Below are 26,872 nucleotides of genomic sequence, written 5' to 3' on the forward strand. Positions count from 1 at the left end.
AATGCAAAGGCCTCCTCTGCACAGGAGCCACACACACAGAGAAAGCTGCTCCCTCAGGAACCTTGTTAAGGTATCTGTGACTATTAAGGTTTGCTGCTTTCTTCAAAAAAATATCAAAACTGACAATGAATACACAGTTGCCAGTATGTACAGACACGGTGAGAGGCTCCTGAGGCAGCTGTGCTGAGGGCTTGGGCAACTCCTCAAAACAGTGCTGTGAGAAAGGAGACCTGGACACATTCACTTAACCTTTGCACAAAAATCAACATTTGCCTCTCCAAGGCAAATCCTGGCCCCAGCGATTCCAGTTAGTATTTTGCTAATAATGGAAACTGTGTGAAGATTTTAATTCAGATTATACTTCTAGGTTTATTTAAAGAAAAATTTGTCCTGTGAGAAGCTGAGTTGATTGAGGTGGGCAGATTTGCAGCTTTCTGCAGGCACAGCACCAGCAGAAAAGCTTTCCTTAAAATCATGGTGCTTTACTTTTTGGGTAGTTTAGGTGCTATGTTGTTGTGGAACCACATGAAGCTGAAGATGACGCCCATTGTCTTCGGGAAAGTCTCATCATAAGCAAACTTCATGGATTCTCCTAAAGGTATTTCCACAACTTCAATCAGCTCTCCTTCTTCAGGCTGGCCACCTCCTCCACTGGTTCTCATCTGGTCGTTTACTTCTGCATAAAACAAAGTCTGCCTAGAACCTGTCACACCAACTCCAGACCTGCAAAAAAGCAGAGAGGAAACTCTGGTTTAACTAGAAAGAAGGCATCAAGGAGCTGGGAATGCAAACCTGGGTCCTTCACGTGTGAGACACAATTACTGAGACAGAAATTGATTGCAACTTTCAAGCAGAAATACCAACAGTTTTGAATACAGTTCCATATAAAATAGATCCACCTTCAAATGTATTATTTGGAAATATGTGATTTTGGGATAAAATAAAAAAAAAAAAATATTGTATTGGTGAACTGTTGTCCTACACACACTGAAGTCAACAGAAGTTCTTCCAGCTGACCTCAGGGAGAGCAAACTGCAGGATGACTCACAGAGATGCACAAAAAACAGCAAGAAGCTCCCCAGTCTGTCTGTGTGCTGTCGTGCTACATTTGTTTGCTTGTTTTTACACAAATATTTAGATTTTTTACTCTTAAGAGGATTATGTCCTTTCACAGCTGGAGTCCTCCACTCGAGGACTGGATAGGTAAAGAAGGGAAAGGCAGTCTGAGAGTCTCTCTCTATCCTTCCTGAACTTTAGCCTTGACCCAAATGGACCACTGTAAGCACGCACATGTCCAAAGTAATTCTGTCTCCCTGCTAAATTTGCTTCAGTGGATTTAGTTGAGGATATTTTAGATTATGTAGTCTTTCTTCAGCTAGACTGCTTGCTGTGTATTATACTTCTTATTTGTTAATCCTCTATTTCCTTAGGACTATTTAATTTAGGTATTATTAAATAAGGGATAAGTAGATAATCCACTCATTTAGTTCTTCCAAGAAAATATTCACATTGTAATTGCAATTTCTTCATTTCACATGATTACAAGCGACTTTTCACATTAAATCTGGATCCAAAGTTCACTGAAACTATGAATGAGGCATTAGGGCAAGATGAAAAATTAGCTTCCATATTATTACACATACAGAGGATTCTCAGATTTGTAGCAGTGTTATGATCTTAAGAGCATATATCCAGATTTACCCAACCATTAGTCAACTAAATCTTTCAGTTAATCCAGCACACATCACACCCCAAAGCAGGAATTAATCATTTGTCTCTCAGTTTTCTAAGAACACTGGCAATTATTTTGTTTGAGGAATTAACAGTGACTAGAGAAGTTGGTTTCTAATAGTGACTATTGGTTTCTTGCATCAATATACACTTTTAAAAAATATTGAATAGGGAGTGAATCAGTGAATTCTTTTCCTAAAATTACTTCTGATGCATTCTGTGACTTTGGACAAGATGTGTCACCCCTCCAGGATCATTCCTGTACATCTGTGTAAAGAAACTTGACCATCTTTGGCATTTTCAGGAACTCTGAAGGTTGATATTGAACCTCTTTCATTCTGTGCTCATAATTTTATTCCAGTGTTAGGACTGGGGTTTTTGATTCATGTTTTAACCAACTGTAAAATTTGCAATACAAAGAATGCAGTTTGCTGGTTGCCACAGGTTCCATGAAAAACACAGTACTGTGCATAATATATTTAATGTCCTGTTATTTTTTTTTATAATGAGTGTCAAGTCTGACACCTTCCTCTGGGGTGCCCCACCTGGAGAATGAAAATTATCCTAACTTGAGTATTTCCATGTACACTTCATATTATATAAAGGTTATATACAAACCCAGCAAATTTATATAAGAAGTACTCTACAAGAACATTCTGGCTTGATTATTTACAGCATAATCTCCTTCTATAGCACCTGTGACCATTTCCTTATGAAATAGCTACAGCTGTGAAATCATTTCACTTTCCACACATCTTTTCTCTAAAGTAAAGGAAAACCAATTTCCAAGGTGCTACACTGCAAGACTCAGTTCTTGCTACCACAGCTCAAATAGCAGGACTGATTTCCATATGGTGTAATTTCTTTGTACTTATTCACATGATACTCCCTAGTTATGAACTAAATATATCAAGAGTGGCTACTACACTTAATATACTTGAAAAGATGAAAGCCCTGGACATCAAGGTCTTTCCTTTGTTATGATGCCCAAAGTTATGGTATTTCTTCACATCTATTGGCATATAATTAACCACAGAAATGAACAAGAAATTCTAACAATGCATATTCAAAGGAGGACATACCCACATGGTCATTCCCTCTTACTTGATTACCTAACTTTCTCTTCTCTGCTGCAACTTTGCCACAAGGTATTAGCTAAAAAGTAATAAAAACTTCCAAGTGAGGTATAAATAAAATTAAAGAATGCTGGTATTAATCCTCATTACATTCTGTTCTACTCTTTCCTCCCCAAACCAGCAAGTCTAACATTTCTAAGCCTACCTAGAATTCCTTCACTATTGAGATGGTGACTTTGCAGACTGTTGCAGGATGTTATTTATAAACATATTCACTACTTTAATTTGTTGTCTAGTCTCCCTCAAGGGAGTTGACAGTTCCTCCCAATTTGATGATACTAAACTGGGAGGAGGTGTTGAGTCCTTCAAGGGCAGAGAGGCCCTGCAGAGAGACCTCAATGAATTAAGAGAGGAGCAATCACCACCCATATGGAGTTCAACAAGGGCACGTGTTGGATTCTGCCTTCAACATCCTCACGAGGTGCAGCAGAGGGACAGACAGCCATCTCCTCACCCCTGTGGCAGCGATAGGAACCAAGGAAACAGCACAAAGCTGAGTCAGGAGAGGTTTAGGTTGGATATTAGAGAAAGGTTCTTCACCCAGAGAGTGTTTGGGCACTGGAAAGGCTCCCCCAGGGCAGTGGTCACAGCACCAAGGCTGACAGAGCTCAAGAAGCCTTTGGACAAGGCTCTCAGGCACAGGGTGTGACCCTTGGAGTGTCCTGTGCACAGTCAGGAGCTGCACCCAATGATCCTCGTGGGTCCCTTCCAACTCAGTATATTCCATTAGTCTCTGATTCTAAAAGACCATTTCAGTTGTTTCAGAAAGAAGTTGAAAGATCTAGAAATATACTCTTTTTTCTTAAAAGAGGCAAATATCTTACCTTTTTTCACTTGCTGTTTCCTTCTCTAAATGCTCTGGTTTACACTGCCAGTTGATCATTTTTGCATAGATCCACATGGACTGCCCTTCACTAAATTAAATATTCTCCAGTATTGCTTACTGCTGTCTTTCACAACATTTCCAGACTGCTAATGTATCTTGCTTGTCCTTAGAAAATTGCACAAAAATCAATGCTATTCACATTTTGTCTGTCTTAGTACCTTTGGCTTTTATAGAAATCAAAAGTTAGGTTTGTTGCTTTGAAGCTTTTCAGGTAGAAGTAATAAAGTGATTTTCCATAGAACCTTGCAAAAACATTGTACATTTCAGTGATTTTGGGCACTGGAAGAGAGCAGAGAGGGAGGAAGTGGGTCTGACTGGTGAATAGGCTACAGGAAAAATTATGTTTGCAGTGTGCTTGCAGGTTTATCTGTCACTGGGAATCTTCTCTGCTTTTGCACAATGACCTGCACTTTCTGAGAATGCTGCTTAAGGAATTTTGATGTGCATTTAATCCTGTTTATACTCCTCTTTCTGCTACAATCTTCTTCTGTCCCACATCTGTGACGTACACTTTTCCTCACCCCAGTATTCCCCACTACAAATAAAACACTTTTGCCATGGTCTGAAATGAGTCACCTATTAACAGATTACAGCTATATTCATTAGCTTTGCATCTGTGGAAATCACAGGGGTCAGCACACCCGAACTGCAAGTGATGAGTTTCAGCCTGGGAAAGCCACCTTGCAGATAAAGGTGCCTTCCTGGGACAAGAGAGGCCTGGCTGGGGGAGGGTGGGCAGGTCTGAACCCAGCACCAGCCCATGGTGAGACTTCAGGCTTCACTGTCAGTCCAGGGTTTAGCACCAAACCCAGCAGGTCATGGCTCACACTGACCCAGACCTACTAAGCCTGGCTTGACCTCAGCTGGCTGTTCCAGCTGTATTCTGATGTGTCTGCACAGGGCTTGATTTATTTGCCACTGCGGGACAAAGGCAAATGATCTACACAAAACACAGCTCAGCTCGGTTTTCTTTGCCTCTTCATCCTTAGGATTGGTTTCCTCTGAGGAGCTCATGGTCGTTCCAATTAACAGCTCCAGGGCTCACAAATATCCTTGTCAAGTCATTAGGGCTTAAGCTCACAAGCCCTGTAATTTCAACAGAGAGATTTTAAACCCCAAAAGTCTATTAGCACTGAACTTTCTGCATTGCTTCAGACAGTTAGAAACCTCCATTACCTTTGACAACAGCAAGTCTAGGAATGTAAGCATGTCAAAGTAAGGATACCAAAGTTGTATGGTTTTTATCACAATAGTAACTTATATATAAAAGTTGAACACATCAAAACAAGATTGTGTGCTGCCTTCCCATATTTCATTTTGAATAAAACACTCAAACAGTGAGCTTAAATCATGCTATGGCTTTTAAAGCCCTGGGCAACACACTTTCAGGCAATGCCACACCAGAGGAGGAACTTCTGCAGAATGGCTGCGAAGCACTTCTCCCCTCCTGCCCAGGGTGGGATGGGCTGGCAGCATGAGGCTGTAATTACAGTATTTCCATCTACTTCCTCCTCAGACCAGGGGAAACACAGGAGGCAGATTGTCACTCCAATCTGTTTTTGAAACACAGCAATATCAGCTACCACAAAGCCTTTGTTTAACTGTTCCCTTTTATCAAATGCACGAGGAAATACACAGTGCTCGAAATCCAGCTCACAAAATGGGACTTTTCACTTGTCCTAAGTTCATGAGCATAAAGATACAGTACATACATTTTTTATCAGAAGTGGGAAACAGTATCTTATGGCTTAAAAAAAAAGGTTTAGTAGTGTCTGAAGCCACAAGTGAGACTGAGTTTGCCAACAGTCCATGAGGTTCTTTCTTCACAATAAGTATGCTTATGTGTGCATGTCCACACACAAACACATTGGTAACTGGGGCCAAAATTCAAAGCTTTGGTTCAGATTAGCTTTGCCTTTTTCTTATGTCTGGGTGCTCACCTATTGCAACCAATTGTCTAATTCATAAGTATGATGTTTGTAAATATTACACTTTTAATTTGAAGAAAAAAGCATGTATGAGAATATAAACAGTATTTATACTCTTCTCCTCTGCTACAACATGGGGAACAAACAAATTGATTTATCCTTGTGAAGACATTACTTTAGTTCAGATTTCTGACAGACAGCAATTAAAAGCTAAATTTCTTGTAATGTGTTAATATTAAACAAATACAAAATCTATACACAATCAACATTCTTATCGACATAGAAATTTATCTTTTATTTTGGTTTTAACCTTACATAGTTAATGTCCAAATTCCTCAAAGCAATATATCTTTTTCTAAGACATAAGCCATCTGGATGCAAAATTTGGGTATAGAGTGAATACATAATTCATGTTTACAAATAAATGTGACACAAATCTCTGTTATTTATGCTTAAATCAAGATCCACTTAGGCATGCAACATGTAAACTGATGATCAGTGACATGCAGCTCCTATTGTCACTTCTTAGGGCCTTTGTACAGTTCTGACATTATGAGCGGCAGGTGCAGGAAAAAAGCACAGAGGTAATTAACATAAAATTATATTACATTATTCCATCACCCAACAGGTGTACTAGCAGGTGATCTTTCTAATTATAATGCACTCTAAGATTTTCAATGCTATTATTCTTTCTACATAAAAACCTGTGAATACAAACAATTTTTACCTCATTGCACAGAGGCTAAAAGCCATGGCACAGTAATTGGAACATCTAATATAAATTCTCTGAATGCTCTTCTTGTACACTTTGGGAAAAAAATCAAATGTAGGAAGATTAAAGTGAGTACCTATTTTAATATAGTCAGTCCTTTAAACTAATCCATCTGGTTTCTTTGCTGTGGGGCTGAGAACCTACAGCTCCTATTGTATCCAGGTCAAAGCCAAGAGTTTTTTTACAGCCTCTGGGAGAAAATAAAGATGTATTGAAGGGAAAAGGAAGTTGAACCAGAAGATCTGGTTCAATTCTACCCTGATGTTCTGAGGTGTTACTGAAGTCCAATTAATTTTATAAATATTCTTCAGGACAACCAACATTTTCCAGAACTAAAAGAAAATACTTTGCAATAGCAACAATAACATCAACGACAACAACAACAACTTAATTCCCTGTCCTTGTCTTGTAAGGAAACATGTCTCAAGGCAGATAGCTGGAAGTATTTCAACCTAAGAAACTAACTCCCAGCACATGGGATTCAATCAGAAAACTGCTGGGATGCCATGACAGAAAGAAAAATTGTAATATCTGGTACATGAGTAAGTCCAAAGTAAGACATTCACTTAAAAAATTTTCTATTTGTGAAAAAAAACCCCAAACATTAAGCGAATCTCACAGATTTCTTTTAGAGCTTTTAAGAATGTTGAATTTAACTTCAACCTTCATGAACTCTCAGTGTATAATTATACTACAATAGGATTAGCTTCATTTTGTTATTTTATTATTGAATCAGGTAATTCCTTTACATCCCTACATCAACCACCTATGCTATTTTTGACTGATGCCATACATACAACTGACAAGAACTCAAGACATCAGCAGCCACCAAAACTTCCTGAAGTCTCCAAAAGTGAATTAGCTGCTGCCATAATTTAAACCAACCTTTTTGCAATACCAAAATGAAGTTACTGGATGCCAAGCACAAAAGTGGAAATTTGTGATGATACTAAACTCACCACACAGGCTGCAAACAATACAGATTCTTTTCAGAATGATTCCTCCTCTGTCTACACAGCAACATGAACCATCTGCATTTCAATTCACCTCCTGTCTGGCAATTTTCTATAATAGGAACAGATATTTCTGATTTTTGAAGTGTGATTCCTCTGTCCTCCTCCAGTCAAGTTCCTCTAAATATGTTTGTGTTTCTTGTTATCTGCCCCCAGCCCAGCCTCCCTCACTCACCCACACCATACTGTCCTCCTGCTGCTGGAACAATTTGTTCCAAAGACTCTTACTGAAATGGCCTAAATTCCCCAACTCCTGGCTTCTTTCCTGATTCCTCATTGACTCCACAGCTCCTCTGTGGATCATTCAAGGTAATTAAGTCTGAGATCTGCTTAATTCACTGTCTGACTTCCATGTGATGAGTATTAAGTCACTGGAGCTTTGACAGAGCTTAATCAGGGGTCCAGTGGGTTACCTGCATGTGTATGAATTACCTGTGGCAGTACTGGGCCCACACTTTCCAGCTTAGCTGAGAAGCACTAAAAAAAAATCCCCCAAAACCACTGCTACAGGCCCTGATAATAAATGAGGAAAATCCCTGCTATCTTCAGATTACCCCTAACCTCTAGTTATAGAACAGAGAACAGAGCAAAGTCGAATACAATCTAAGTACTTTCCTCATTTCTTTACAGAGAATTCTTCTCTACCACAATGAATGTACTTCAGTTCTCTGCCTATGATTTTTCTCTGCTTTGTTCCTTCATCTCTTCTTCTTCTTTTTTCCACTCAAGGTTTTAATTTTCAATTCTTCCCCATAGTCTAAGTTCTCCCTATGGATTGTCCATGCTCCATCTTTCCTAATCCATTAGGCACAGAAATGTATTGACTCCCCTAGCCAAAACCACTTCTCCCTTTACATTTGATGTGTCTTTGGCTCTTCCTGCCCTTCTGTCAGGTCTAACTCAAATCCTGCTTTTATTCCAGGCAGACAATTTCCTTCTGATGCCCATGATTCCAGAAAGGGGTGCCATTAGGAATACAACTCCCTGCTTTCAGATCAAAGGCTGAGACGACACAGAATATGGACAGGAGGTGAATGACAATGCAGAATCATGGAATATTCTGAGTTGGAAGGGACCCACAAGGATCATCAGGTTCAAATCCTAGGTTTGAGACAGGGGAGGCATTGTGGAAGATAAATTACATCAGTAATGTAATGCCTCTGCAAAAAAGGCAAACAACAAACTCCAGTGTATAAAGAATGATCTGTGAGACTAGGGGAGATAATGCTTCCACTCTACCCAGGAAAGCTCCCACTAAAGAACTCTGCTTCACTTTGGGCACTAAATTTTTAAGAAATGTGCAGACCAGATGGAGAGAAGGCAGAGGATAGCAGAAGGAATGATCAGATATCTAGAAAATATGATCTGAAGAGAAAGACTAAATCAACTAAAATAGTTTTGCACAGGCAAAAATAAAATAAAGGGAACATGCTTGAACAAGGAGGTGAAAGGGGCAGAAGTACTTCATGTCCACTGGGGACAGAGTAGTAAGTGTCAATGTTGAAGTAAAGAAAGGGAAATTTAGGCAAGACGTGAAGGGAAAGTTGCTTGTGGTACAGACAGACAGGACACTTCAGACAGAATGCCAAAACCCTCCAAGAGAGGCCACAGAATGGTCAGATTTGAGAGAAAGCACAGATGCACATTTGTCACAACTGGTGCCAGCCCAGCTGAGGCTGATCTTTGGAAGAGGAGCCATCTAGAAAGAGCCCCCAAAACTCTGACCTGAGGCACTGGATCAATAAATAATGCAGAGCAGCTATTACACAGATTGCTGGGATGGGAGATAAGAGTACAAGTGCAGGATGCATTGCAATTGTAATGGCATGCATATGCATTAATGCAATGCTTTATGCCTGTGCTTTGTATTGACAGTCACAGCATGAAACAGCAGCAAAAACCACTTGGAAAAACCTGCTGCACTTAGAAAAAGCCCAGGAATTCTTATATGTAGTGTAGCCATTACAGAAAAAATGTCCTTAGGAGACCATAAATGAACTGATTACTTCCTTTCTTTGCATCAAATCCTCAAGGATCAGAAAGATGCCAATCCTTGGCTGGAGGAAAACAGGACACTCCTAATAGGAATACCAAAATATTTGGAATAAAATCATAAAATTAGAGCACGGGAAATCACACAAAAAAACCTGTGAAATACATTCTTTGGGGCTTCAACCTTTCATATTAATTTAAAAATGTAAAAATTATACTGGCCCTTCTGACTTCAGCATGGATCTCCATGGGCAGAAAGCTGTGTTCACATGGACAGTGGAGGATTATGAGCTCTTTGCAAAGGTCTCAACAAAGAAAACCCCAATTGTATACACACTTCACAAGTCAGTGCAATTAAAAAAAAAAAAAAAGCAACTGGATGAACAACCACCTGTAACATATAAAGACATTTATCAACACCAAAACACAGAGAGTTTTAGGCAGATATAAATCATTAATATTGAGTCAAACTTCTGCACTAAATCTCCAACCTTCTACAGGAATTGTATTGTACTTTTCCTCCTTTGCATTTGTATGCACATACATACATACACATACATATGTATATATCTGCATGCAGCAGCCTGTCAGTGTCACCCAACCTGTGAAATTCTATAGACAGCTTTTGCTCATAAATCTGGAAGACACTTTTTCTTTCAGCAGAACAAACCCTTAATCTGGTTTCAATGAGTTGTAAAAGACAGCTCCTGTGATTCACCCCCTCCCCTCAACAGAAGCACTGCTTGTTAATCCAGCAGGAAATAACATTTGCCAGGATTGACAGCTGTGGATTTGTATTCAATTCCCAAATTAAAAACCAATGACAGTGTCTAGTTCAATGGAGTTGTCAAGTAAAATAAAGAAAGTATAAAACCTGCTGCTTTCTCTGTAAAATACAAACATACATACATTTTGGATAACAATACTAAAAGCTGGGAATGAGATATAATAGGATTAAAGCTGTGTGCAAAGTTTCTCTTTGTTTTTTTTTCACCAACAACTCACATTTTGTATTTTTCCACTTACATATTAATTTTCCCTTTATTCCTAATAAATGTTTTAAAACATGTTAAAAACAATTTCAATAACTATTTGTAACCCTGCAAAAATAAAATGCAATAATTTTGACAGTCAGATCTGCAAAATCTTCATATATAACAATAATTATTGTCCAATTCAAAGAAGCTTTAATTACAGACCAAATATTATGAAGAGATCTAATACCACAGGTTCTCTGCTTCTGCAAAATCATGTTAAAGGTTAATCAGAGAGCATCGTGGGCAGTTTCTATTGTTAATCTGAATAATAAGAATCAGAGATGGAAAACACCCAGTATAGTAAAGATGGGCTGTTTTCTAGTGCTGTAATAAACTATGAAGAGCCCAATGCAACTTCTTCCTGTTCTAATAGTCTTTGAAATAAGTCACAATGGTATGATTCTTCCTGGGAATTCAATCTCATAATTATCATATTGATTATATATTTCTAATTCCTTACATTTCTGTAAATACTCCTCTCACTTGCAAAAAATTACACCTTTCTTGTACCTTCACAAGAAAGGTCCACGTTCCTCCAACACTCTGCTTAAACAAGGCAAGAGGGAACACTCAGGCCACTTCAGCAGTCTGTGAAATGCTGGATGTTGTAACTTGCTGCTATTTACCTGTAAGAAGTGATCCTCCTGAGGTCTGCAATGGAAACACGATAGCCACACTCTTCCAAAACTTCCTCACAAGCAATTTCTTCTAAAGAAAGGCCTGGCTTGTCCACAATGCCAGCACAGAGTTCATAGGTCACTCCAACCACAGCAGGTAAGGGATTTTCAAGGGAAGGGAAGCTCTCCTTGTCCTGATTCTCAAAGACTTGAGGCTGATGCCTTTCTATTTCACACATGTAAACAGCTTAAAAAAACCCCAAAAGAGAAAAGAAAAAGAAACAAGGGGCATTATGTTAGTCTCTTCATATTAAATATAAAACAGGGTGGCAGACAAATTTTGCCTGGAAATTAACAACCATGACAGTACTTAACAAGGAATTCAGCTGTGTTATCTGTTAAAATAATGACACACAAAACTGGAATTTTAAAGAACAAAGGTTCACTTGCCATGTCTGCAAAATTATCCTTTAAGCTCTTATTTGTACTTACATCATCTGAAATTAATTCATGCACACCTTAAAATAAATAAAAATTGAAAAAGGAAGCTAGTTCATCCAAGAAATCAAAGTGCCAGAAGCACCATACAGCTCCCACTTGTTGGGCAATGCAGATATTGGGATTTAATTTAAACTGTGCAGTTATCTTGCAGGAAAGTTGGGTTGCACATAAAGTACCATGTGCACAATGATGAGTCTTTCAGCCTGTCAACTCAGCTGTTATTTAGAAAGGGTATGAAAAGCATGTATGTTTGTTTGAAAAAAAATATCCTCTTTCGAACATACAGTTCCTTGCACAGATTCCTGTGTGGAGTCTGAAAAGGACTTCTTGAACTAATCTACAAACAGCTGCCACTGTAATGCACTCCTAAAGAAAGTGCAAATGTCACATTTTAGTCCTTATTTAAGCAAAACCTCTCACTGATGTCAAAAGAAATTTTGCCTGAGTGAGAACTGCAGGACTGGATCCCTACTGACAGACAACTCCAGGTCATTGCAACTTTAATATACAGGCGTAATTCCACTTGTTTTTTTCCTTGAAATTTCCTTATGTCTATTCCCTTGCTTTTCATGAAAGGTTTCCAAGAGAGTGTTATAAACCACCCTGAATAGAACTATTTTAAACTTTGAACTTATTTTTATTCCATTAAAATATTTTACATACATATTTCACATACACATAACATGGTTTTCAGATTAGTGTCTCTTTTATTTCCCCTTCTAAATCTTGCAGAATTGATATATAACAACTCAGGTTTAATAGGCAACTTTTTGTCCTTCCAGGTAATGTAGCTTGGTGTTTCTTTAAAACGTCTCTGAAGAAATGTTGTTGCATAACAATGAAGTACCACAGTGTCTTCTTAAGCACTTGGTCTCTGAGGCAGAGTCCACAGCCCAGCAATTTGTGCCTGGGCTCTTTCTGCAGTGCTTGTTTTGACACCTCAGGAGTGCAGAATAGCAAGATCTGCACTTGAAAGGGAGATGTCCAGATAAGTCCAAAATCCAAAATCTAATCTTTCTCCAGAAGTTTCAAACTTTCAAAGCTGCTAGTCTTAGGTACATCCAGGTCTTTGAGATTCAAATAGGTATGGATCAGAGTTTCCATTTTTTACTTGAGACACATGAGTTAGAGCTCAGTTTTTTTTTTAAAGTGTAGCATGAAGCCAGAAAAAAAAATATTCTCTGCCAGCTCTAAGGGACAGCTCCTTGAAGGGTGTCTATTGTCATTATTCCAAAAACTTCTAAAAGCTAGGAAAATTATCATAAATGACAGCCACATCCAAGATTTCTCTGAGACAAGCCAAATCCTCTGAAAGTTTAATTTCTTTTTTAGTACTGACAAACCCGTATCAGATAATTAAAAAAGGAACAACACATGCATCCCATTAAAGGTTTAGGCACTAAAACAGGATGCAGGTAAGAGTGTGGGGTACAGACATATGAAGCTGTGACTTTAAAGTATTAAAAGTCTTCTGTATCCCTGTCATTCCATCAGGCACCTGACATTCTCCTTCTCCCTCAGCACAACTGGGTTCCATGTAGATAAAAACCTACATTCCCAGAAGGACCTAATTCAGCAGTCCTCTTCAGAGCAAAGTCCTGTGATATGGCCACACTTCAAGCCCAGGAACAGTTTTTCTCTGTAGATAAGGAAGAAAAGAAGCAGTACCAGCCACTTCTGTAAGAGCCCAAATATTAGAGCATTTACCAAGGAGTCTGATTATGAATTTAGTATCACCTGGCTTCAAAGGTTCAACCTCAACTCTCACAGATAAGCAAAGCCTAGAAAGCCAAGCTGCCTTCTAATGTCAGGGAACAGAGAATCTCCCATAGCTCCCTTGAAGGTGCAAAACTGACCATGCAAGTGATGCACTGAATGATAAAGAACTGGATGGAAAAGTGTGTGACCTACTGGTTAAGGCACACTCTTCACAGGGAAACCTGTGACCCTCCTCTTCCTCACCACAGGTTGCCGTCTTATTGTAAATCCACAAAGAGGTTGGAAAGCAGAATCCAGAAGCCCCAGCACAATCACCCACCCATTTGTCCCATGTCTGTTGTTCCCTTGTCTTACAATGCTTCCTTGGCCAGGAACTGCCTCTGCACCAGGGCTGGGCAGTCTCCTCCAAGGCCAGATGGACACGGCCACGAGCAGCAGCACAGTGAGGAACCAACCTGTGCCAGGGCAGCTTCTGGCTGCTCACCAGGAAGAAAGACAACAGAAAGGGTTGTCAGGCTTTGGAAAAGGCTTCCCAAAGAAGTGATGGAATCCCCAAGGAAGTGATGGAATCCACATCTGGACTAATTACCCTGGAGCCACTCAGCTGTAAGAAAGTTTCCACTCAGAAGGGAAACTCCAGTAGAATTGTTCTCACCTTCCTTTCTGTAATGTGGGACAAAGGATAGATGGTTCAACCAAATGGAGCAAATAAGATCACTGCAGTTATTAAAAGCAGCCTTTGTAGGTGACACATAGAGGGACTTGTTTGCTGACCCTAAACAGAAGAAAACAGTAGGGACTAAGGAGCCAGTGGGAAAGCAGGCTCTGGGAAGGTGCTGGCTCCTCTCTAAACTTCTGACTGTGCTTGTGTTTCCTACGTCCTGAAAGGGAACATGGCTTATGATTCAAATCTTTGATACTGTTTATTGTAAGTCAGTGGAAAAACAAACAACACAATCCATTGAAAGGTCATTACACTTACAGTTAATAAACCAGAGCACATGTTCATAGGTCCCAGCCCTAGCAACGTATCATTTTATTATATTTGAAAATGTGTGGTCAGTTGCCTACCAAAATGAGCACTGACCAATACCTTTGCAAATTAGTCATGGGCGAGGTACATATACAGAGATACATGCTTATCTTTCTTCTCCCTGCTCCTCCCAAATGTGTGATTTCATGATCATTGAAGATGATCTAATCCCAGAGCACACTGTTTGCCTCACTGTTGTGTGCTTCTGCCACCCTCAAGTCAGCATGAACTCCTTCAGCTCCCTGCTCCTCAAAACCTCCTGACTGCAGCCATTCTGCTGTGGCTGCATAAGGGCTGCTGCTGCCAAGCAGAATGGGAGGGATGAGTGCCTTTACAAGCAGCACAGACATCAGTGGGAAAAGCTGCTCCTGCCAGCACAGCCTAGGGAAAGGCAAGCACACATGGCAGCAGCACACGTGCAAGGACGTGCCTGCAGAGCGAGCGGCAGCGGCTCCCTTCCAGCAACGAGGGATCGCCTTCCTGGTGGGACCCTGGTGGGAGCTGGCAAGGAGAAGAGCCTCAGCCTTTGTCTTGGTTTTGTGGAACAGGCACCAGGGCAGACAATAACCATGGAATGGAGATATAATGATAAATATAGGGATGTGAGTAAGGGCAGGGCATGGTTGTGATCACTGAAGTGCTGTGGGGTGTCTGACTGACCACTGTGCCTATGGCCAGGTGTCTGAGCAGCTCCAGCTTCTGGAATGGTTTCACTCCAATCTTTTCAGGCTGATTTGACACTTTCACAGAGATAATGCAATGAATGTGTCGCTGCTCAGCACATATATATACATGTGTGTGTGTATATATATATCTGCATGCACCCACTTCTCCCTAAGATTGCCTCAAAGAGAGCAAGAGCTGTGGGAGCCATTTATTTGCTGGCAAATAAAAGACAGTGGATTAGTGATGAACAAATAACCAAACACTTTATACAAGTCAATTAGCACTTGATGAGAAGGATGCACTCTCGATGTAACACTGCTGCACAGCACTGGAGAGGCTGTAATCACTGTCAGGAAGAAAGGGCAGTGTGACACTACCCTAGAAAGTTTTCTACAAAGTCTACCATGAGCAGTCTTGAAATGGTCTCTTAGCAACAGTCAGTGAAATACCTTGTCATTTCTTTTAATTAAAATGCAGCGAATACGCATTTCGTTTTTAACTTCCAGAAAGTAAATATTGCTTCAAGTTAAAATAACTGATAAAAAACTCAGAAAAAATATATATTAACCTAAATGCATAATAACTGGTAAAATGAAGCTGTCCACATACTGGTGAAAAAGCATACAGTCCTGAATCTCCCTCATTTCAAATTCCCAACTATACAATGCACAATAAGACAGTACAAATAAAAAGAATATATAAGACAAAACAAAACAAAAAGGAAAATACTATGCTTCTGTACAAGTAGGTCAAGAAGGAACTTCAAATTAAAGCAATTTCTTGCACGATCATTGTAGAGCTGTTTGTAATGTCATCCAAAAAAGGACAATAACCAGCCCAAGAGCAGAATGCAAGACTATCCTGATCATTCGTTTCATCTGTAATGGAAATTTCCCTGGTTAGAAATTCTGACTGACTGAAAAGGATGGGCTATCATACAAAGAAACAGAATATAGAACAAAGATTTTATCACCACAGATGCACCAACTTTTAACTGCTAAACCCTTAAAAGCTTGCTTCACTAGAGAGCAAAAGTAAATGTAAAAAGGAGGATTACCTGGGCGGAACTGCTTCACCACAACAAAGCACTGTCGAGAAGTGTTAAAGATCAGGATTGACACACTGAGGAGGAAGATAAAAAACACCAAAAGATCAATGCTTTATGAAGGATTAATGCAGAACTATTAAACTTACATCTTGTGAATTTAATTTCAACTACATAAATACATGTAAGATTTATTACCAAAGCCACAACACAGCAAGGTCCTTGTCCAAAATCCATCTAGAGGGATAGATCATGTTCCCAAAGCCCATGACAATTTTGCTCAAAATTAAGTCCCTTTTGTCTCCTGGCATGCAAAAAAAGCACCAATCAATTCCTTTTTCCCAATAGGAACAACACCACCACCCCCTCTTCCAGTCTAAGAACAGTGGTACTAGACAGCAAAAACTCCTTACAAATAAAAACATTTTTTCCCTTTATATCAATCTCAAATTAGGACAGTGAAAACCTCAGGCACAGTCTAGTCTCATTCAGAGACAGTGATTCCTGTAAAAGCACAGAGCATCTTCCATTTGCAGCTACTTGCTGAGCTCAGGTTTCAAAACAGTTCAAGCCCAATTTTGTACAAATTTAATCCAGTAGCTTCACCTGCTACATTCTCTGGTTCTTTGGTTGCTTGCAGAACATGCCATGGGGACACCTGATCAGACATGCTCTGGATGTGTAGAGTACTGATGTTCTCTGCTTGCCTAACACACTCCCAGGTTTTACCAGTTTAAGAAAATGCAGACAAAAGTTTTTCTCCTTAGTTGGTAGCCCACTGCCACCTGAAAAAACAAGTGTATATTTTGCTCATTACCATGGCAGCATTCTCTCATTTGTTCTGCCTCAGTGTATGCAATCGAGACGTTAATTCATTATTCTATGAATTCTACAATGGATTAGACTCACAATGGCATATTTGCAGGGTTGAGTCAAACTTTCAACTTGCCTTGTAAAAGAGCTGTATATTTATTTTCACTATTTGATTTAATAATGAAGTCTCAAGCTGCCAAAGAAAATGCTATCTGATGATTATTAAAAACAATGTTAATATTTATTATAATAATATATAAAAACCAAAACAGAAGGGAGAAGTCCAGATGTTAGTATTTATATTCATGCTTGCTATTCTCAAAAACCTGTACTGCATATTGATGGCTTCCTGCCTGGGGAGATGCCATTTGCAGGCAATTTTAAAGCAAAGGTTTTAGCCTTCAGAGAGGCTGGAGGAGAACATTCACTCTGTCTCCTGGCACTAAGGTCTTTCTGGAATATCTGGGAGTTTGCACTGGAAGAAATGAAGTTAAACCACAGACCATAATATTTTTAAGGTTACTTAAATGTTATTCTTTTATTATTTGATTTTTTCTTCCTTTTCATGACTGATCCTCTCCCCAGAGCAGTACTGTCTGAGGGCAGACACTGCTCTAAATAAAAGGGGAAAAGGAATTACTGCCACTGAACCTTTGTTGTTTTGTCCACAGGCACTGCCTGAAAGTGGAGAGAGCAGCAGCCTAAAGCTGCTGATGGAGAGTGGAAGCTTCCTGAAGCAGATGGTTGCCCTTTACCTTTCTTTACATCCACCACCCCAGGCCCAATCTTTCCTTTGGCTTGCCTTCTTCAGCATGTCTCATTAAATAACTCATACCAACTCATTAAAAATGGCTCAGCTATTAGACATTATTTTTTCCTAGGAGTCAATCACTTGAGATTTTTATGGAACAGATGGGAAAATTAAAAACAATCTGTCAGAATTAAGGAACAAGATCAAATTAGCTGGAAAGGAGTAGCAGCAAGTTATTACAATTGTCTGCTTCTCACACCATCTTGAGATGAGAGGGTACAGAAATGGCACAAATCTGTAGAACTTTCTATTTAATTACTTCTAATTTTCTGAGAGACTGACAAACAATTTTCAACAGAAATTTACATCTTTTAACAAACCACAACACACAAGCTCTAATATTTCCTGTCAGAGCTGGAGAGTCATGGAAGAGAAAGTTCAGAATTACACCTTAGAAGGGGGGGTAACCTGGGGATGCCATTTGCTGTTTCATTGTTCACAAGAAACAACATAACATGAAATATTTCTGCAGGTCACCAGGTCTGTAACTTCTGAAAAACCCACTGAAGGCTGCATTCAGGGCAGTTATCTGAGTATTACACAAAGTTAGAACAAGACAGTTCAACTGAGCTGAGTGGAGGAGCCTCACTCCCATTTTCATTGGGTTTCCTATTAATGACCCAAAATGTGGGTTCACATTTGGGTTCACAATGATTGGTCTGGCCTCTAAGGAAAATATTTATCTGCTGGAGTTTTAAACCATCATACAAAGAATTCAGTACAAAATCAGTTTAAGATTGCTATTTTTACAGATGATAGAGGCTACCAAAAAGAACTACTACAAATCCATTAGCAGGTCCAAATACATCTTTCAGTGGTGCCATACCATGGAGTATTACAGAGGTATTTGATGCTTCAAGGCAATTCCCTTCAAAATATTACAACCAGATCTATTTTAGAGTATTATATACACAGTTTTTAAGTGAGGAGTAAACATATAAAAATTAAAACATGCACAAGGACTTTTGTGAGCATCTCCACAACTAAAAGATACAGAAAAGAAATGAAGCCAAAGTTGCACATTTGGGAAAAACACACAGAAGCACTAGAAAAGAAAAAAAAAAAAAAAAAAAGGATTCCCTAAAAGAAGGCAGTAATACTATACAAGAATTTAATCTAAACTGGGTATCAAAGGTCCTAATGTAGCAACAGGCTTCTTGTCTCAAACAAGAGCACAAGACCATTTTTTTATTATATTTTACAAAGGAAAACAATACTCAGATATAAAAGGATCATGATAAATCCCAAGCTTCCATCCATGCCTTAAAAGAAGCTGTGCCACCTCTGCACTAAGGAAACACTGTCTCACCTCAGACCTTCTAATATTTACACTTTTGTGGCAGATTACTTTTGCCATATTCCAGAGGTGTGGATCCTTGCTGGCTATTCCTCCAGCAGCTGACTCTGGGGGAAATTTAGAGGTGTAAAAGGAGAGCTCAGGAATGCAAATACACTGCCCAGTGAAGGAGACTTGGCTCCTCCACACCACATCTGTCATGGCTGCATTAGAGACTACAACCAAACAGAAAAAGAACTTATTAAGAGATGACAGCGTGTATAAAGTGTTTTCCAGGGCTGGTGAAGACCACAGATTTAGCCTTCAGCTCAACCTTGTCCTCAGCTTCCCACTGCAGTGGCTCCCACTCACTTTATACACAAAACAAATCACTACTCTCATCACAGTAGTTGTCCCCAAAGAAAGCTTGCATGTAAACAGCTTACTGTGCAATGATGTAGAATATTGTTCTTTCTTTAAATATGAGAACAATTAGAGTAACTTTAAAATATTTTAAGAAATATATGTACCTAAAATGTCACATACAAAGAGCATTTAATCTGTACTTGAGCTGGTCTTGTACTCAAGTTTGCAGTTGAAGTGTGTCTGGTCTTGGCACACAATGTTTTCTGAAAGGGATTCCTACTATTCAGCCAAGGCTCTCTTGTAGCATTTAACCATTTAAACTTCAAAAAAGCCCCAAGTGAAATAGGTAATAGGATTCTCTGATGGATATTTGACTTCCCTAAACTAAGTCAATGTGCAGAAATCAGACAGCTGACCCAAAGACACTCGAACATATGAGTGTAGAACCTTAATTCCTCCTCCATCTTTAAGACTCTTATGAAGAGAAAACGCCCACCTGAATACAACCTTTACAGCTGAAAGCACTGCCGAGAATAGTTTAGAAAATGACTCTATTGTGTGCCATAGAAAACTACTTCCACAATTTGCCTTCCCCCAACATAGTACAGCTCTGTATTTACTGAAATCACTGTAACTGATGCTTTGTGATATTCCAGCTCAGCAGACATTTAGCTAAAAATACTACAACTTCACACTCTCAAACCTGAGAAAGGAAGGTGGTGTTTCATGGAGCAGCACAAGAGATGCAGCATTTGACCACAGCAGCTCTGAGGTAGGGGGCAGATGAAAACTGACATCCTGTTAAAATGTGCACACACACATATGGACCATGCAGAGTTAATTCATTTGAAATACATCCCAGAAACTGAGATCAGCAAATGAACTTTACCACAGCTTCTTAAATGTGTGTTTCTAGGGCTATAGTTAAGCCACATGCAACTGCTGACACTTACTAATTGCTTTTCATGAGACAAACTTTCAAAATCCTTTAATAAATAAAGATGGATTCAGTCTTTCTTTTTTCTTAGATGTGGCCTTAACGCTGACTTTACAAATGTGAATTTGTAAACTAAAAAATAATTTTAGAAAATCCCCACAGTACAGCAATGGCAAAGACAAAGACAAGACCCCTGTACTTCTGTCAGTGAGCTAAGACTGTCAAGGCTGGAGGACTTTAAATGACAATCCTGTATTAATAACCTAAATACTAATACATTAGGTAAATGATGAGGTAACATAGGCAAAGAAATTGACCTTTCTTAAATCCTTGTAAGAGCAACTCAGGAGCTACTTGTGTCAAGCATGGATATGTGTGTGACACACACAAATTGTGATGAGAAATGAATAGTGGAAGATAAAGCACCTAAAAAAAGACTGATATTAACACTGAAAGCCAGGACTTCTGAGCTATTAACCTCAGCCACTTTCACCTACTTTTAAAGGTTAAAAAGTATCTCAAAATTAGTTTAAATCTTGTAATACTGGTAAGTGCTGCCTACAAACAATAATCTCAGCTCCATGGGGGAGACTTCAGGAACTAATGATGTACAATTTCTAAAAAACCACAACAAACCAACCAAACCAAACCACCAAAACCCCTCCAATACTACTAATACAGCGCCTGCAGTATTTCAGTTACCATTCTCAATAAAGACAAAGAAAAAGGAATGGCAGATTCCAAAAGGAGACACAAAAATGGCATGCAGGAATAAAAGCAAGTAAGTGATTTAATCAGCCCCCTTGACTCTCAACAGATATTTGGTTTTAAAAATCCCTTTGATACAATCAGAAGAAAATAATCAAATGTACTGTGCAACCACAGAGGTATTTAGAGATGCATTCATCTCTGCTGGAGAGCATGTGAATATAAAACATACATTTCATATTTTTGCCCACATAGCTCATAAAGGAGAAACTGTCAAGATTTACGAATCATACAAGATGAAAAGTTAGTATGAAATAAATAAATAATTCAGATATCCCATAATTGTTTTAGCTTTAAAGTATAAATATGTTTTTCTTCTTGAACTTATATGAATTTGGCTTTCTTTGTTCATAGAGGGATGACAAATTGATTATTCATAGTTTTCCATGTCAAGCCTATAATTCCATCTAGTCTTTTTAAAATATTGTATTTGAGAAATACCCCAGATCACAAATAAAGTATGTTCATAAAATGCTGAAGGGTTGGAATGGACCTTAAAGATCCTCTACTCCCCCACTGCCACAGGCAAGGACACCTCCCACCTGACCAGGCTGTTCCAGGTGTTATCCAACCTGGCTTTAAACACTTCCAGGCTTGGGGCATCCACAACCTCCCTGGGCAACCTGTTCCAGTGCCTCACACCCTCACAGAAAAAAATTTCTTCCTAATATCTAACCTAAACTTTCCCTCTTTGAATCTGTACCTATTACTCCCTGTCCTGTCACTGCAGCTCCTGACAGAGTCTCTCTCTGTGGGTCCCCTTCAGATCCTGCACGGTGCTCTGAGGTGTCCACATGACCACGTTCATATTTGTGAATGTGTCCTCTCCTTGTTTGAATCTAAAATGACTGTGCTTTCAATTTGAAAGCGATAATCAAAAACCACCTAAACTTGTTTGAGAGCCAACACACAAAAGCAATTCTCTGGGAGGAGTCAACCTTCAGGAGGGCCCACTTCATCTTATTTCAAAATTATTTTTTGATGTCCATAAGAAAAAATTGTATGTAGCCCCTGTGCCACTTCTGTATTCAAATCAAGCATCAATTTCACAGCTGGACACATCCTGAAAACTTCTTATGTGGTGTCTAAAGTGCTGTCTTCTTCCTTCTTCCAGCACCTTAAACCAGAGAAAACAGCCCCTTCGTTTCCAGAACAGAGATGTAATAAAGCTGTACCCTTTGATTATTCTGCACTGCAATTCCTTTAGTTTCCCAGAGCTTTAGCTATAATGCAGATAGTCCTGAGATTAAATGTGTGTGCTTGCACAGTCTTTACTGGTTCATTTAAGTCTTCCTTCAAAGCATTTTGCATCTTTCAAAGGCCAACACCAATCCAATTGGCTGCTTAAAATGCAGCCCATTACAAAAGCAAAGCTAAAGCTCCTGACAAAAACATTCATTCACCCTTTCATACTAATCACAGATAAAGTGGATTTGGCAATAGATAATTAGAGATGTCTAAAAGACTTCTGTATGCTGATGAAATTTGAATGCTTTCTCCAACACAATGTAAATATTTAATACTAAATAAACCCAGAATAAAGTGGTGAGCCACGTATGCTTGAGAAAATAAACTTTTCTTTGGAAAAAATCAAAAGGAAGTTTGGTTTCAGTAAACTGAACTGCAGCAGGAAGTTGTTCATGACACCATAAAGCAGGAAGCATATATTTGGTTAATCATCAGACCAGCATAAAAATGAACTAAGCAGTGGTAACAAACCCATAGACATGCACTTTTAAAACACATTTTGTATCTACTCATAAAGTAGCAATTTGTATTGCCAACCAGAGAATATCATCAGGAAAACTTCTTTGGAATAAACAATTCTCTCAGCAACTTATTTTCATACAACAAAGAAAAATTAGAAAGAAAATTCAACTGCAAAATAAATAAGACATCAAAGCACACTGTTCTCAATAACATTCCTTAAGTGTCATATCTTGGCCAGTATCCCAGGATACCCTTAGAAATGACACATTGCATCTCAATGGGATTCTTTCAACAAAATATTTTAATAAATAAATTCAGGTTTTATGCTAACTTATTTGATTAAATACAGCTTTACGGGAATTATGTGCAACAGATGTCAGAACCTGATGGGCTTTTGTTCCAATTCCTAATTATTTGTGAAACTGCCATTTAAAAATGCTATCACACAGTAAGACCAATAAACAATTCACCTAAATAGCCTAAGTATGTCTCTATTCCATTCTGAAATGGCAGAAGTCAAAGATTTAAAATACCACCAGGTTTCAAGGACAGCTCACAAAAGAAAAAAGTTCAAGTGTTCTGCACTAAGGTAAGGGAAATGAGCAACTTTGTTTATTACCTACCAAAATCCAAGTATGATGTGCATAACACAACCTTTTGCCAAGTATAACTGCAAACTCAGTACCATCAGTGAGAAACTGATAGTTGTTAACATTTTCCTCAATTTTCTAGAATAAGGTTTAAATAATTCCCTCTTTTCCAAGAGATATTTTCAGCTAAAATTCTAAGATATAGGCATTCCAACTACAGAACATTTCCTAGCTTTTCTAAGATTATTTTTACCCATCCCAAATGCGGGCCATGATCATGCTACTGTCTCTAGGCCATGTACAAACTCTTGGCACCCTTCACACACAACAGGTTTATTTCAAAAGCACCTGAAAGCAAAGAGAAGACTCTTTCTGATTTCAGTGATTGTAAGAGAATGAATACATTAATTTATTTTGCATATTGTTGGAAACACTAGAAAATTAAATCCCTAAACTTGTGAAAAACCCAAGATGCTTCTAATCTGGATACCAGAAACCTGTATTCAGAAATTAATGACTAACCAGCCAAAATTCTCATGTACCTGCTTAGTTATAAGAATTTTCATGGATTCTATTCTTGGAATTAGGCAAATATTCAACTTCCCAATGAAGCAATTCCCTCTAGAAAGATTTTATTGCCATTTTATCCTGCTTCAGTAATACAGCAGAGAAGAGATTATATACTACAGGGTGCTTTCATATCACATGCTTAAGAGGATGAAATGAGAATCTGTAAATTTATGACTTCATGTTTTTCTCTGATAACTTTACAACATCTCATCTCATGTTTCTCTCATTCCTATGCTTTTATTTAAATTGGATCCTAAGGTAACAACATAGTAACTCATTTTAAAAGACAGTAAATACGCCTGCAGAATTCCTGGCACAAAAGCAAAGGATCTGTCAAGTCTTCACTGTAGAAAACCCCAAAAATGAACAACAAAAAACACAGCATTAAGTGCATTTTATTTGCAAATATTGTATGCAAACAAATCATGTAATTACTTGGGTTGAAGGAAACTAATAGGCTACTACATTTTTTCCTTCTAATACCAGGAAAATTATCATTATCCTGATAACATCCTTGATAGACAGATACCAAGCCTAGACCTGAGCATTTTCAATGACAGTGATTACAAAACATGCCTTCCTGGATTATCTTATTGCTTATTGGTAAAAACAGTTTCTTAGTGCTTAATTTTAAAAATACTTTCCTCACCATACATCATTTCTCATTCTATCATTGATTACTGATGAAATTAAATTATTCTGGCCTGTTCTGTAACGTTCCTCTACATTTTATGATAACTGGTAATTTCTTTCCTCAGTTGTGATATCCTTTGCATGAACATGCCCAGCCCTCATTCCCTTCTCTCAGCTATTATTTCCCTAAACTTTTCATAATTTTTGTTTGTTGAACTATCTCCAGTTGATTTTAAACAGTGCATTATCTTCCACACTATCTTTGAAGATAATCAAGAAAATTCCACATCACTGACACCCCGGAGGAGACATTACAAAGACAGACAAGGTTTACAGAATAACAGCACATCATTGAAAGTAAAAGGCATATGCCACCCAAGAAAAACTTTTTTCTTTTACCTGCAATGATGTTTAAAAGCTCTATTTTAAAGCTACTGTGATAATTCTTGCACAAAGGAAGCATCTGAGTTAAATTTCATGGCGTCTTATAATACACTAGGACAGAAACCAGAAAAATACATACAGGATTAAGTTTCCATAAAGCCCAAATGATCTGGGATATGAAATAGGAGAAGGAATTTAATCCACTCCTATAATGTGGTCAGGGCACATGACTTCCACCCTGTCTCCATAGCTGCCTGCTCCAGCCACTGAGCGAGAATAGCACCCGTGGCTCCTGCAGGCCACTGGCCCAGCTCTGTGTCCATCTCCAGCTGCTGCCAGGGCTGGGATGCAGCCACAGCTGCTGGGCTGTGATCCTCAGTGCCCTGGGCAGGACCTCCTGATCTCTGCCCTTGGCCAGGTAATTGCAAAGCACACAGCCTCCACACCTGCACCTCCTCCTGTGGAGTTATGCTCATTCCAAACCTGCCTGGAGAACCTTCTCCTATATGCCTGGCAGGAGGGAACAATCAGAGGTGGAGGTTGCTCTGGTTTCCTTCACCCTGTAAACTCACTCCTGATGGAAAACTACACTTTTCAGTTGTCTTTGTAATAGATAAAGTGTAAAGTCATTTCTTCCAAGGAAGCAAATTAGATTAGGAATTAATTTGTTTGAAATGTGAAATAAGTTAATCTCTTTATTTAAAAGAAAACCAAAAAGGCTGTGGAAACCCAGGGCACTGGGAATGCTTCCCTGTCTGCTCTGGGGTGCCCTGACCCCCAGGGAGCACTGACTTTGACCCCCATTCATGGAGAAAGTTTCCTAGACTTCAAGACAGACTGGAATCCACAAAAGTGTGAAATAGATTATAGAGAGTAGTGTAGGTGTATCACTTGGTGAGAAATTGAGGTTTTGGGATTTTTAGTATGTTGAGGATGGAAGCAAGATGGAGGGCACAGGATTTTCTTCATGCTTCTTCTTCCTTCTTCATGGGTTTGGCTGGCATTTTGTAATTGGGCAGAAAAGTCTGCATTTGCAGGCTTTTGGGGATCATTACTGGGTTAAAAGGGAAAATAATTCAGGTGTCAGTTCTTCATTGGACAGTTTAGTCTTAAAAGACCTTGTAACAAAAGATTGTTGGTCATTTTGTGCCTTCTAATGAAAAGCTGCCAAACTCACAGTAATAAGACTATTTTACTGATATGAAATAATAAAACACTTAAGTCCAAACACTAATTACTGTCTCAAGTGCCTTCAATCCAGACCCAGAAAAACTGACGAGTGGTACACCCACAAAAGGCAAATCTTATAAAGCAGGAATATAGCAATAAACTCTCAGCTTTTTTCATTAAGAATTTTTAAGTCAGGAGCTACTGCTGAGTCACTGTGACATGTTTTTGCAGTTAAAAATGCAGCACGAATGGGGTACAATGCACATGTAGAGTTGCAAGTTTTTTAGTCCAAATCCTTTTTATTCATCACATGATAGAGTTGAGAAGAAATCACATAACTGTCTTGCACACAATTCAGTCTCCTCAAATTTGTTCTCTTTTAAATGCAGTGAACCTTACAGTGAATTTTTCATACTTTCACATAGAGAGGTAGACATAATTTTGTTTTGTCAACTAGGAAAAGGTACAGTTGTGTCCCTGTTCTCAGGCGTTATTACTCAAAGCACAGAAGGAGCACATGACTGTAGACTGACCTTCATCTGTTCCCAAATTATGCCTTTTAAAAGCCTTGAATCTGTTTAAGGGGAGCTGATGAAACCTGAAACGAATGTGGTCCATTGCTTTATAAAGTAGATGAATGTAGAACTTAAGTATTACATTTCAGGCTCTTACTGTACTATATATAGCAAAATTAGGATGAGGGAGAATATAACTGTAACCTGAGTCTGGTTTTAGACAATATTTTTTTGTTACAGGTATCGATGGTTA

At 38.8% G+C, this 26,872-nt stretch overlaps 1 protein-coding gene across 1 annotated transcript in view; it reads right to left on the bottom strand.

Annotated features, from left to right (window-relative positions):
* Positions 1-339: 339 nt before the first annotated feature.
* The window catches only part of NUDT14 (nudix hydrolase 14), a 43,639-nt gene continuing 17,106 nt past the window's right edge, over positions 340-26,872 (bottom strand). Inside the window, exons 3-5 of the mRNA XM_031066344.1 lie at positions 16,089-16,153; positions 11,122-11,359; positions 340-723 (exon numbers count right to left, since the gene is read on the bottom strand). Of these exons, the coding sequence (XP_030922204.1) occupies positions 483-723; positions 11,122-11,359; positions 16,089-16,153 (544 nt within the window). The 3' untranslated portion in view covers positions 340-482. The remainder of the gene's footprint in view (positions 724-11,121; positions 11,360-16,088; positions 16,154-26,872) is intronic.

Source organism: Geospiza fortis, unplaced genomic scaffold, assembly GCF_000277835.1.
Source record: "Geospiza fortis unplaced genomic scaffold, GeoFor_1.0 scaffold23, whole genome shotgun sequence".
In the NCBI taxonomy this organism is placed as follows: domain Eukaryota; kingdom Metazoa; phylum Chordata; class Aves; order Passeriformes; family Thraupidae; genus Geospiza; species Geospiza fortis.